This window comes from Natrix helvetica, assembly GCF_964273705.1.
Source record: "Natrix helvetica genome assembly, chromosome: 2".
In the NCBI taxonomy this organism is placed as follows: domain Eukaryota; kingdom Metazoa; phylum Chordata; class Lepidosauria; order Squamata; family Natricidae; genus Natrix; species Natrix helvetica.
The window spans coordinates 38,478,069-38,491,473 of record NC_138552.1 but is presented as its reverse complement, the minus strand read 5'-3'; the positions used below and the strand labels follow the sequence as shown (position 1 = coordinate 38,491,473).

The 13,405-nt window shown below is 38.7% G+C and overlaps 1 protein-coding gene across 7 annotated transcripts in view; it reads left to right on the top strand.

The window, feature by feature from the left end:
* Positions 1-479: 479 nt before the first annotated feature.
* SSBP2 (single stranded DNA binding protein 2) overlaps positions 480-13,405 on the top strand; it is a 157,701-nt gene continuing 144,775 nt past the window's right edge. For 2 of the 7 annotated variants that reach the window (XM_081944539.1, XM_081944540.1), the window contains exon 1: positions 490-677. In XM_081944539.1, coding sequence (XP_081800665.1) covers positions 619-677 — 59 coding nt within the window. In that variant the 5' untranslated portion in view covers positions 490-618. Of the gene's footprint in view, positions 678-13,405 lie in introns of all 7 variants that reach the window. The other 5 variants (XM_081944544.1, XM_081944541.1, XM_081944542.1 and 2 more) reach the window with 4 other exon arrangements.

Sequence of the window (13,405 nt, the reverse complement as noted above, 5' to 3'; positions counted from 1 at the left end):
CCCGGCGTGGTGGGAGAGACTCCAAGGGCTGTGAATAATCGGGCTGTGACTTGTGGGGGTGGGGGTGGGGAATCAGCAGCGGCTGGTAACCATTCTGCTCTGAAAAGACGGAGGGAGCGAGGTCTGTCGAAAGGAACATCTTGCTGGCTAAGCGGGTTGCGGGGTTGCAGGGCGAAGAGGTGACGAAGGCGCGCGAAGCGGACGAAAAAATCCTCAGCCGTCCTGGGTGGTGCGGACGACGGAATCCAGTCCGCAGTTTCCGTCTCTCCTCAGTAGTCTTCGTCTCTGGCAGCGGCGGAGGGCGGAGAGACTAGCGCACGGAACAGCCAGTTGTTTAAAATCCTTCTAGAACCGTTTCTAATTCCCCCTTGCGCCGGGGAAGGGAGAGCGGGAGGGGGAGGAGGAGCCGGAGGCTGGTGGGGGGAGGCAGCCAGCGGAGAGGAGGAGAGAGAGCAGCCTGTCCTGGTCTCTGAGTGTCAATCACAGGGCGGAGGTGTGTCCGAGCTCGCAGCGGGCCAATGGCGTGTGTGTGTGGCAGCGTCTCCATGGTGACTGGGCTGTTCCTGGGGAGGCTGTGATGGGTTGACAGGTGCGTGACAGTCGGAGCTCTCTGCAGGCATGTACGGCAAAGGCAAGAGCAACAGCAGCGTCCCGTCCGACAGCCAGGCCAGAGAGAAGTGAGTACAGCCCGCTGGACTGCACAACCTGACTGGGCGGGGAGGTGGGCGCGCATACGCCCCACACAAAGTAACTTTACCGCTTATGAGAGAGGGGGCCTCGCTCGAGACCGGGGAGCTTCACCCCGACGCGGGAAAGAAGAAGAGATCGAAGAGGCGGAGGGGGGAAAGCTACAAGTCGGGGTGTAGAGTGGAGGGTATGCGCGACGCTTCCGAGCCCAGAGAGAGGAGTGCGCCGGACCCGGTTCGGGAGGCGGGGGAGCGGGTCTCGGGCGCTCTTTCCCGCGTGGGCTGGGAGTAGGACAAGACGGGACGTGTCTACTGCGCTTTTCTTGTGCTGCAGATGGCGAGGAGAGACTAGCTAGCTGGGTCTGAAAGTGGTTCCGACAGACGGTGTGGTGCCTGGCTCCGCGGGAGGGCAGAGTCGGATTAGCGCGGAGGCTCAGGGTCCTCTCCCCGTGTTTTGGTTTTGTTTCTCCCTGGCTTCACCTCCATGGTTTATGGTGTCGCTTTGGGGGAAGGGGGAGGGGAGAAAATGGTGTTGGAGTAACTTTGGTAACAAAAGAGTCCGTGCCGTGGGCTCGTGTGAAGCTTCCGCTGGAGGGAAAGAAACAAAACCCTCAACTCCGCGACACTCAACTCTCTTCTTCTCCCGCTCTCCCCACCCCCACCCAAGAGCCAGGGTCTTTTCCACCCCCTTTCCCACCTTTTTGCACAGATCTGCAGCTCTTGCTTTGGGTCGGATAGGGATAGGTGCTGCGTGCATTTCAAAAATACGACGAAGTAGTTTTTAGTTTCTATCTTTCAAGGCCCTCCTGGTACGCAGGAAGAAGGGCTGTTGGTGGAGTCGCGATTGTTGAGGGGAAAATATGAAATCGAACTGTAAAGCGAAAGAGAAGATTTTGTTAATGAGCAGTTGGGTCTGGGCTTGGAGAGGATTTGGAGATAATCCTGGGGTGGTAGACGTGTTAATAGCAGTGGTGAATTGGAAACCCTTTAGAATATTGATAAAGATACATTCTCCATTTGCAGAAAAGTACTTAATTTCAATGCAATAATTATTTCCCCAGTTACAAAAAAAACATCAAAACTTTTTAAACTAAGCATAAAGTCGTTTGGAAAACATGAAAAAAATATTCAGATAATATTTGCTAACAATAATTTGCTATTTGCTGTAATGTTTGACTGTTACCACAATAAAGGATACAGCCCAATGATTAGATTAGAAACTAGTGATAACATATTAGTAAGCAAATGTAAAATACTATTTTTGTATATTAAGTTTGTGAATTAAAGTTCTGTTAAAGTTTCAGTTTTCACAGTGTTGTCAGTTGTAGTTACAACTTTCATTTTCCTCACTGAAAATAGTAGAACACACAAGAGAGTTGTTTATGAAGGTTTTTTTCTTTCTCTTTCTCTCTCTCTCTCTCTTTTTGGTTAGGATGTGCCCAGCAGAATCAGAAATTTACTGCATATTTTCTTTTCTTCCTAACAAGACTTTAGTAAAGTAGTGTATTAGACAGATACAGGATGAAGTGTTTGAGTTACGGATATCTCTTCAGAAACGGTTTGATATATGTGGCCTTTTAAAATGTCATTGTACGGAACTTTGGAACTTTTACACAACATGAAGATGAATGTGCAAAGCAAGATTGAGAAGTTTCTCTTGAGGCACTTTGCATTGAATTTTCACCTAAAGATTTTCTCCTCTATAACAGTCTGAAAAGATAGTTACTTCCTGATTCCAAAGACAAAGAAATACGCCAAGTGATTTGTCCAGTGTTTTATATTGTCACAGAAAACATACAAAGATAGGAACTGAAAACTAAATTTGAAACAGAAATTAATGAATGTTTAAAATTTAAAATAGTGAATCACATAAAGCTAAATAACTATACAATACTGTATATGTAACAAAAACTTGTATCTCTTGGGATAAAACTAACCATACTACTGATTGTTATATGTTCTTTGACAATTTGCATTAACTCTAATTAATGAAAGCCTGATTGAAAACAAATATAAAATTACCAGTTTGGGCAAATTTGAATGTTTATTGTATTGGCATTCTTTAAAAAAACTACATTGTCTGAAATACTGTAGAACTTGGTCAGTATATAAGGTAAGCTGAGCTACTATCAAGTAAGGCATACCCTTTGGTGTGAAGTTAGGGGAACTGCTAGATGGTGCTGTTTGATCTAAATACATTCATCGCCCCATTATTTACAGTTTGCTATAGTGGTCTTGTAGGGCTTTTTCTCCTGAACCTATACAATATTTTAAAATGGTATATCAGAAACTGATGTAAGCAACTTAGAACTGGAGGGGATGCTCAAGCCTGTCAAATTGAATAATATCACCAATAAAATACATTGTTGTTAAATCATTTATATAAAGCTGTTATTTTATTGTCATATTTTTTTCAATATGTCTGTAACATAAAGTCGCCCCCCCCCCCCTTTAGGGCTACAGTTGTTTCTTCAGAATTTGTGGTGTTCAGAGGAAGGAAAATAATACGATTCTAATCTTTTTATAAATATATGACCTGAGTCTCTTCAGATATAATTAAGGATTTGAAAAATGGTACATTCTGGTTAACTTTTTTTTTTAATTGCTAGAAAAAAAATACTGTGTCTACATCTTTCTGGATTTTTTTTAATGTAAGTAGGCTCAGGCTCTGTATAATGGTGGCAACTAGTCTGTTTAAGGATTAACATCCATTTGTCTACAGAGTTTATATTTATTTAAGCGAATCCGTTATTAAAAAGGGTGATTATACAATTTTAAGCATGTTTATGCAGAAATAAATCATAATTTTAATAGATCTTGTACATACATAATTATTTTTTGGATTCTAGCATGGCTGTTTGGATGCTAAAGAATTTATGTTAAAAAGTAATAGATATTTCCTTTTACCAGTGAGAATACATTGTGGCTAGCTTTGGTAAACTAATATATACTGTAACAATTATATAGACAAGAACAATTCTGCAATGTGAAACTGACCCAAAACTAAATGTTCATGTTGTAAACTTGTTGATGATGAAGACTTATCTGCTTGTGGTTAAGATTGTATGCTTAAATTGAATTAAAGATGCAGTCAATTTAACTTCATATGTCTAATTATTCACTCTCAGACATGTCTTATGTTTGTGTATCTGCAATACTTATTCCAGGAAGTATTCAAGCCACATTAATTGGATTTTTAGCTTGAAAAATGTGTTATATATATTTGGCCACTGTTGCAAATTTTCTTGAAGTACAGAATAAGAAGCTCTTATCTACAAATTATTGTAGCACTTGTAGCATTCCATATATGTTTCTTGCTAAAATTCATACTCAAATTGTTTTGCAATGTAATTGATTCAATGGAGGAATTTAGTGTGTTGGAGAACACCAAGGAAGGGGTCATCTAACCTCAAAGAGAATTAAATTTAACCAAAAATGATCCAGAGAGTTAAAGTAACCTCTCTCCTGGGATCATCTGTAGAAGTTGTAAAAGTAAGATAAAATTTTCATGAATGTATAGACTTCATTACAATGGTTGCAATGAACTTGACCATTATTTCAGAGAAGAGTCAGCAGAAATTTGATCTGCTGTATCCAAAGTTGACTAAATGGGGGTCTATTAAATTGAAGGTTCGCTGTAATTTGTGTCTTTCACAGAAACCCTAAGATTGCTGCCAAATTTCTATAAAAATGTTTTAAAAGATCTGTTTCATTTTAATAAATACTTAGATTAAATTTTGTGTAGGAGGCCTGTGGAAAAGGCTGACTGCTAATCAAATAAATGAAAATCTGGCCACAGGGAACATAGTTTAAGAAATGCAGAAGTGTTGTGTCTGCGTGCTCTATTCTCATGTGGCTGTTTTTGTCTTTCTATTTCACTATGCTCGGATTAAGTAAATACATCTTCAATTAATCATTGGTCTTTATTCAAAACCAGACATTTTCATTACTAGGACTAAAACAAGCAAATTCTGGTTTGTAGTTAATGTAAAATACGTTCTTGTTTGATTGTCATAACTATAATTCCCTGTTTTACAGAAACAGTAGTTATGTCAAGGTTTATGAGGTAATTGTGGTCTTTCTAAGGGACAATGACTGAGAAAGGACTTACTTATTAGATATATTACCCATCTTTCATTCAGGAGCTAAACATGATATACGTACATTGTGGTGTTCTTTTGTGTCATATCCGTCATTGGATATTGGCGTTCATGTTGCTGATCCTATTTTTATTAGCAGCCTCATGAAAAAGTGCTGCTGAGTTTTGTCCAAACCAGTCCCTTAGATTTTGAAGCCATGATGTTGTTCTTCTGCCTAGACCTCGTTTGCCTTCAATCTTTCCCTAGAGGATTAAGTATGCCGTATTTTTCTGGGTGTCGCATCACATGACCCAAATATTGTAACTTTCCCGTTTTTTATGGTTTTCATTATTTCTCTTGGCTTTCCCAGGTAGCTTATCACCTCATTTCTGGTTTTGTCAACCCAACTTATACATAACAGATACACTATGTGTACAATTTTATTAGGCAAGTTTTATTTTGGAGGATTAATTTTATTATTGAATAACTACAGTGCGCTCGATCAATCCAAAATGTTAATAAACATCAAACCTGAATATATAAGAAAGTAAAAAAATGAGGTTTTGGGTTTCTTAGGAGAATATCTATGTGTGTACAATTATTGGGAAACTGTGCAGAATAATTATGCAACTAAATGAAAAATGAAAATTTGCCCATCTCACTTGTTAATTTGCATCTGTTACATGAGAATAATAAACAACCAACTCAAAATGTACAAATAAACATTACTGACATTTTAAAAAAAATCAGTGACCAATATAGCCACCCTTCTTTTCACTAACAGCCATAAGCCTTCCATTCATGGAGTCTGTCCGTTTCTTGATCTGTTGATGATCAACATTTTGTGCAGCAACAACCGCAGCCAGACACTGTTCAGAGAGGAGTTCTGATTTCCTTCACCGTAAATCTCCCATTTAAGAAGTTCTCAATAGGCTTTAGGTCAGATGAGGAAGGGGCCATGTCATTATTCTTTCATCTTTAAGGCCTTTAGTGGGTAACCATGCAGCGGACTACTTCAATGCATGTGATGGAGCATTGTCCTGCATAAAAGTCATGGTTGCCTTGAAAGATGTAGACTTTCTCCAGTACCACAGCTTGAAGAAAGTATCTTATAAAAACTGGTAGTAAGTTTGAGAGATGATTTTGAGTCCATCTTCAATCCAAAAAGGACCAGCTAGCTCAGTGGTGGGCAACCTTTTTTTTCAACTGAGCCAAATCTCGCCAAAACCACGATTGAAATTTATTTTGAGAGCCGCATTTTTAAAACCGAAAATACATAGGATGGTACACTGTTTTTAGTTTCAATTAAGTTTTTATTGAGAATATTCTGCATGCAAGTATCCACATAGGTCGGGAGGATACAAATAACACAACTAATAAAACAAAAACTTTAGAACGATATTATTTATCGATAACGTTAAATTCCGTAAAATTTGCCTTACAATGTAGAGAAAATTACATCCTGACAATGACTGACAAAGTCACAACCACTAATGTGAACATTGGCCTTGCATTTCCTTGGATAGTTTGAGTAAGTCAGGTTTGTATGTTATTGTTTATAATTTCATCTCTCTCTCCCACTTTCTTTTTTTCTTTCTCTCTCTCTCTCTCTCTCTGGCTCTTTGTCTCTCTCTCCCTCCCTCCCTCTCTGTCTCCCTCTGTCATTTTCTCTGGGTGTCTATCTGTCTGTCTGTCTGTCTGTATCTCTGTCTCTCCTCCTTCCCCCATCTCTGTCACTCTGTGTGTGTGTGTGTCTGTCTGTCTGTCTGTCTCTCACTCACTCTGTGTGTGTGTGTGTGTGTCTGTCTCTCCCTCTGTCTCTCTCCCCTCCCTTCCTCTCTCTCTGTCACTCTGTGTATGTGGATGTGTCTGTCTCTCACTCATTCACTTAATCACTCTCTGTGTGTGTGTCTCTCTCTGTCTGTCTATCTTTCTCTCCCTCCCCCTCTGTGTGTGTGTGTGTGTGTGTGTCTGTCAGTCTCTCTCTCTGATTCCCTCCCTCACTCCCTCTCTCTGTTCCTCTCTGTCTGTCTGTCTCATTCACACACACACACACACACACACACACACTGTGGTCACCTTGTTGAGTGTTCCAATCACATTTGAAACACTCAACAACTGGCCTGCATTTATGGTATTTTGCAGCTGCGTGGCGAGCGATGATTCCAGGGGCCATCCGGGAAGATGAGGAACGCGAGGGGAGACCCTGCCCCCCCACTGATGGCCCCCGGAATCATCGCTCGCCGCGCAGAATCTCACCGCTGCTCCACGCCGTGGAAAACAGGCGCGCGCGTACAGCTTGGCAAATTACAGCCTGGGAGACTTGTCACTCGGCTTTTGCAGAAGCTTCCCTCCGAAGCCCAAGAGGAGGGAGGGGAGCGGGCGCCCGGCACACTGAAGAGCCGCATTAAAATGTGCAAAGAGCCGCATTTGGCTCGCGAGCCGCGGCTTGCCGACCACTGAGCTAGCTCATTTGTAATAATACCAGTACCCCACCTCCACCTTGCTGGCGTCTGATTTGAAGTGGAGCTCTCTGCCTGTTACTGATCCAGCCACAAGCCCATCTATCTGGTCCATCAAGAGTCACTCTCATCAGTCCATAAAACCTTTGAAAAATCTATCTTCAGATATTTCTTGGTTCAGTTTTGCCATTTCAACTTATGTGTCATATTCAGTGGTGGTCAGCCTTCTTTACCTTGGCCATGTCTCCGAGCCCTAAACACTTTGTACTTCTCGGCACTCCAGGTAGGTTGCATTTCTGAAATATGACAGCACTGGAGGATAATGAGTTCCTGGTAGCTTCATGTTTGATTCTTCTCAAATCTTTGGAGTTAATGTATGTTATTTTTTACAATACATTTCTTGTAATCCTATTGTCCAACAAAATATTTGATGGTTCTGTGATCACTCCAATATCTTAGCAATTTCAAGAGTGCTGCACCCGTCTGAAAGACTTTTTACAATTTTTTACTTTTCATAGTCAGTTAAATCCATGGGTGGGATTCACTCCCAGCTGATGGTTTGCCCAAACTGGTCCGAACCGGTTCGCCCTGACGATGAAGTGGGTCCACCCACCCCTGCACTTATTCACCTTTATCTTCTCAGATGAGTAGCACGGCAGAGGGGATTGCTGCTCCTCAGCTGTTTTCCTCCATTAAACAGTTAATTTAAACATTAAACCGTTAAACAGGTAGGATTGCGCCACTGGTTAAATCTCTTTTTTGGTCCATTTTGCCTGAGGAAGAGAAGTGATGATATGGTCAAAATACACACTTACCTGATACTTGTGCATAGTGTAGTGTTCACTGTTTCTAGTTTTTCCCATAACAAGAACCTTATGAGTAGAGAGACACTGAGCGGTCCAGAGACATCTAGTGGTCTTCTTTGGTTGAAAATGGCCCAAGTGCTCCTACCTTAAACCACTATATTACATGGGCTTTCTAAAAATAGACATAAACGTTTTGTGATTAATTAGGTGTGCATAAAAATGCCACAAAGTATGGCTTAACATTTAAGTGTCAGTTACATTTTGGGATTTTGGAAACTTTATTTAGTTTAATTATGGTTTTAGCAGGTTTAATTTTAATAATTCTAAACAAAATATGTCAACTCTGAAAATCCAAAAATAAGTAGTTATATATTTAAAATATTAAGTCAGGGAAAAGTTCAAATTCTATTTTTCTTTAAATTGTTATGTTTGTGCCATGAAATGAAGATAATATCTTGTGGAAATTATGGGATTTAACTTTCATTTCCAAAATTCCATTGACTTGGAAATGCCTTTTCTTCCAATACAGAGGAAAATGCTTTTCTAACTGCTTAAAATAAGAAAGAAAAATTATTACAAAACTTAATTATTTGTATCACTAAACATTTATTTTGGCATGGAGTGGCCTCTATTCAAAAAATTTAAAATAGGCAATATATGACCTTCACTGGGCAGGGAAGTTAAGCAGGATCAGGTCTAGTTAGTATTTGGCTAGGAGACCATTAAAAAATGCAGACTGAAAGCCACACTTAGTAGTAAAAAATTCAAGAAACAAGAACAGCAAATAGCTTCTGAATTGCTGCCAAGAAAAGTGCACTGACATGTCAGGAAGTCTCTAGAACTTGAAAGCAACGTTGCTTGCTGTTGATAAGGATGAAGAACCATTATTTGTATTTAGCTTTGGTGACTTTTCTTTCTCTTCTAATGATTGTAGTGTTAAGGATTTGATGTATTCTAAATGCTTTCTTTTGAAAACACAGCAAAGCTTGATGGTTGTATGAGAAAGAACAAGATTCAGAATGAAATAGGAAAGTAAGCTCACGTCCTTAGGTTATTTAAATTGTAACATGAATGCAAGTTTCTTAGAATACCAAATCAAATGTTCAGTATACTTAATGAGATGAGGAATAAGCATTTATAATGAAAGCCAGTTAAGACCATTTTGTTCTCTGTATATTTCTGAAAATATATTTTATAGTTAATTCAACGCAATGTTGTTATATCTCTGTTAGATACAAATACATTTAAAGAACAAGTTTGAGGAGGTTAATAGTTGGGAATGTGGTGTGTTCATATGAAAAACTCCAAAATTCATTCTCTGAAATGTTTTCTTCTGTAACTTTATGATCTGTCTTTCTGAAGGTGGTTCATTTTTTTAATAGTACTTCTAGAACAGGAGGTGATTCATTGTATTGCAAACAGGGCCAGATGCCAAGAAAGGTCCAATTTAGCCTGGGCACATCTTAAATTTTGCAAAACATGTCCTGTTCCAAAACAGTTGTGAAAAAGGACAAGCTCTTTCCATAATGATGAAATTAATGTATTTGGGGAGATAATCAGAATATGTTTTTCTCAGAAATGTTCTGTAACGAACCTCAAACTTTTGAACATAAGATGCTTAAAATATGTAATTGAGTCATGTAGTCGTGAGTGTAATGGCTCCTTTTTGGACATAATTTTTTTTCTGAAAAACTCACTAGCATTTGAAGTTTTTTGTACTGTAAACAATATACCAGTAGTTTATAAATAAACAAGACAACAGATATAATTGATATTGTGTACTTTTCTAATGACAAATATGATACAGAAAGGTTAAAAAACACTTTTTCCATTATAAAATAATAGAGTTGGAAGATGCCTCCCCCCCCCCCCCGCAGAAAGACGAAGAACATCTAGTCCACTCTTGCTCAATGCAGGATCTGCTAGAGCAATGGTGTCGAATTCAAGGCCTGGGGGATGGATCTGGCCCATGGGGTGCTTAGAACTGGCTCTGGAAACAGCGAAGGACCCCACGGCCCACGGTGCCTCTGCCAGAAAAAATGGAGCTCAGGAGGGTCGTGTGATGGGGCCCTGAATCGAGTTTGACACCCCTCTGCTAGAGCATCTCAGGAAGTGATGATCATGTAGTGATGATCCGGGGAGAGGGGGCGGTCTAGAAATTTAATAAAATTATTATTAAAAAAATTAAAATTAGCTACTGTTTGAAGATCTCCAGGAGTAGAGAATTCATTCCTTCATCGCTGAATGCATATTCCATTGGCTAAAACTCCTGCAGTCATGAAGTTTTTTATGACACTATCCTGAACCTGTTTACTTGAAATTTTCACTAACTGGTTCTGTCAATTATATAACTATAAAGACTACAAAATTTTGTGTATTTGAACAAGCATTTAATTTCTAAGTTCAAAGTTCTATTTGAAGATTATTCAGAAATTTCTGGTTCAACCCTACCTCCAAGTGCTTACTCATTTTTAAGCTAGGTACAATTATTATATAACATAACATGTGTCTTTAATAGTTAAAGCCTTGGTTTCATTCTTACTTATTGAGCATTTGTCCTGTTTTTGTAGTTTAACACAAAAGGAATTAGGGAAGATGTATACTAGTTTACTAACAAACACATGTATCATTCTAAGCCAGGAGTTGGCAACCTTTCCTTAACACAGATATAACTTGCTCAGATGAACAGTTGGGAGTGCAGGATGCATTCTGATAACAGGGTAGTTTCTGTTTTTTCCTCAGAATTTCTTTTTTGGCCCATTAAGGATAGAAATAGGAGCAGGACTTTTCTGGGAAGCAAATTGCTTGGCAGTTTCTAGGAACTAAACTTTTCATAATAGAAAAAGAAAGTTTGGCATGGTCCAGCAGGAAACAGAATTTCAGACGTTCTCCAAGCTATTCCATGTGAACTTTGCACGTGCTTATAAAACCACAAAATAAATTGATTTTTTTCATATGGGAAATTTACCTATAAAATCTTGGAATACTATTTTGTATTAATTCCTTTACATTTATTGTTAGACTTCATTTAGACCAGTACTTGGAGTAGAAGATTTGCAATGCAGTAGGACACTGCTCTGATCACATTCCATTATTACAGACTTGTAAACACCTTTAATACTAAGAAAATTGGTGATTGCCTCTTCTAGGATTTTAGCCCTATATATCAGGTTCAAAACTTGTATTCCTTCCCCCTTATGTTTTAATGGATTGAGAGTTGCTTGTTTCTCATGATGGAAGCTAGTTGACATCTGTGCATAGTTGTAACTACTTTGCTGTGAGGCCCTCACATATTATGCAGGCCTCACATATTATGAAACTGTAGACAGTTTGGAATTAAAAGGCTGTTGGGATTATAATTTTAAGATTATGTTAATAAGAAATACTTTTCTTTGAAATTGTATTATTTAATTATGTTATTGTTATTTAATTAGAATCAAATATGAGCTCCTAGAAAGGCTGGCACAGGCTAATGCATGAGTTGGGGAGAGGAACGGTAGGGGTGAAAAAATACTGGGGGATGGATGGCACAGCAGGTCCTGAGCACAGGAAGGCTATTTAACAGAGGAATGTACCCATTGATTTTGCTTGTAGGAAACCAGGAGGGAAGATTACAAATGACAATAATGTGACTGAGATGCTGCAACTATTGTGCATATGAGCTATTTGCCAAATGCCCAAATTATGATCATGTGACCATGAGGGGAGGCTGCAATGACCAAAACTTTAAGCAACAGTCATAACTACTAGTGATTCAGCACCATCACAATTTCAGTTACTGAAAAGGTGGTCACTAGGCGAGAACTACTTTTATAACTTACAGGTAGTCCAGTACTTATTATCAATCTCCGAGCAACTGTTCAAAGTTATGAAAAAGATAGTAAAACCAGGTGCAGTTATGTGGTAACCTGTACAACTTACAACTGTAATTCTGACCTCTGTCTTGGTGCTAAGTTGAGGATTACCTGTAATGTTAATGGAATTCCAGCCTTACAATTAGTGATGTAGCTTCTGAGTTCCTGTAATTAACTATAAATACTAGAATCATTAAAATGGAATATATTAGTTTTCCAGAGTCAGATTTATGCATGTCTTAGAAATACTGTATTTTAAAAGTACATATATTTAAACTAAATAATGCCAGTCATATTATAACAATGAAAACAAAGCACAATTTTCCTATTTTGCATATACTTTTAAACGTTCTGTCTTATCTGTAGTTTGAGCCACAATTTATGTATTTATTCAAAATAGCATACCTACTCAGATTTAGTTTGCAATCCATATGTCATTTTGACCAGTTCAAGAAAATCCATACCACTATGAATTGCAAGTTCTCTATTCTCTGGTTGTCCCAAAGTTGCTTTTTCAAAATTGGACTTGTTTTCTTTGAAGACATTTTGTTTCTGCAGCATGTTTTCTGCCCTATGTCCCTTCATTGTTGAACACAGGTGCAGACTGTTGGGGATAAATCTGTGTGGTCTGCATCTCAAACTGAAACGCAAATGGTTCCTGTAGCCTACAATTTTTCTGGAAATCCATTCATACTTGTGCACCATTCAAAGGGTGTTCACCCCAAAGTTCATAGTTAAATGTCAGTGGAGATGCTTAGTCATCCCAAAAGTGCTTTTTCCAAGTGCAACGTGCAGTTCCAAGCCAGCTCCACACCCATTTGCACTACTCAGGTGATCTAAGGACACAGTGGCCTTAACATCTCTAAAAAGAATGCAAATGACCAGTTGTCTGCAAGGAATATAAATCCTTCCATTCCCCAACATCCATTCGGAGCTGAAGAAGCTTCTTGGATAAGAAACGAAACCTCTTTAAAGAAAATCAACAAAGTCCAGTTGCCTTAACGATGACCTGGATGACTGAGAATCTCCATTGACATATTCTTTGCTTGCTATGCTCAATCATTATACTTTACTCAGCATGTCATACTTTTCCCTTTAAGATTACTTTCATAGTGTCAAAAGAGAACAACATTAAATGACATTTTCTGAGTTGGTTTCAACTTAAGTCACAAACTAACCACAACTCAGGTTCACAGGGGAACGTGTGTAGATAATTACTAAAGCCGCCTTTAAATTTTAGTAAAATGATTAGTAGTAGTCATTTTTTATAAAACCGTTCGAGTAAAAGCATTTGCATTTACAAGAATATGGAATACTGAAATGTAGTTATATGGAATGGAACAAAAAATAAAAGCAAATTGATCTTAAATACACCCTACATATGTTTATGTGTCAGTTTTTGAAAAGTGTTTCAAACCCATTATAACAATTACATTCTGCTTCTTCAGAATACAACTTTCATTTCCATACAGTAGCACACAGAATACTATGTGCACAATTTTGATCTTTGTATTATGT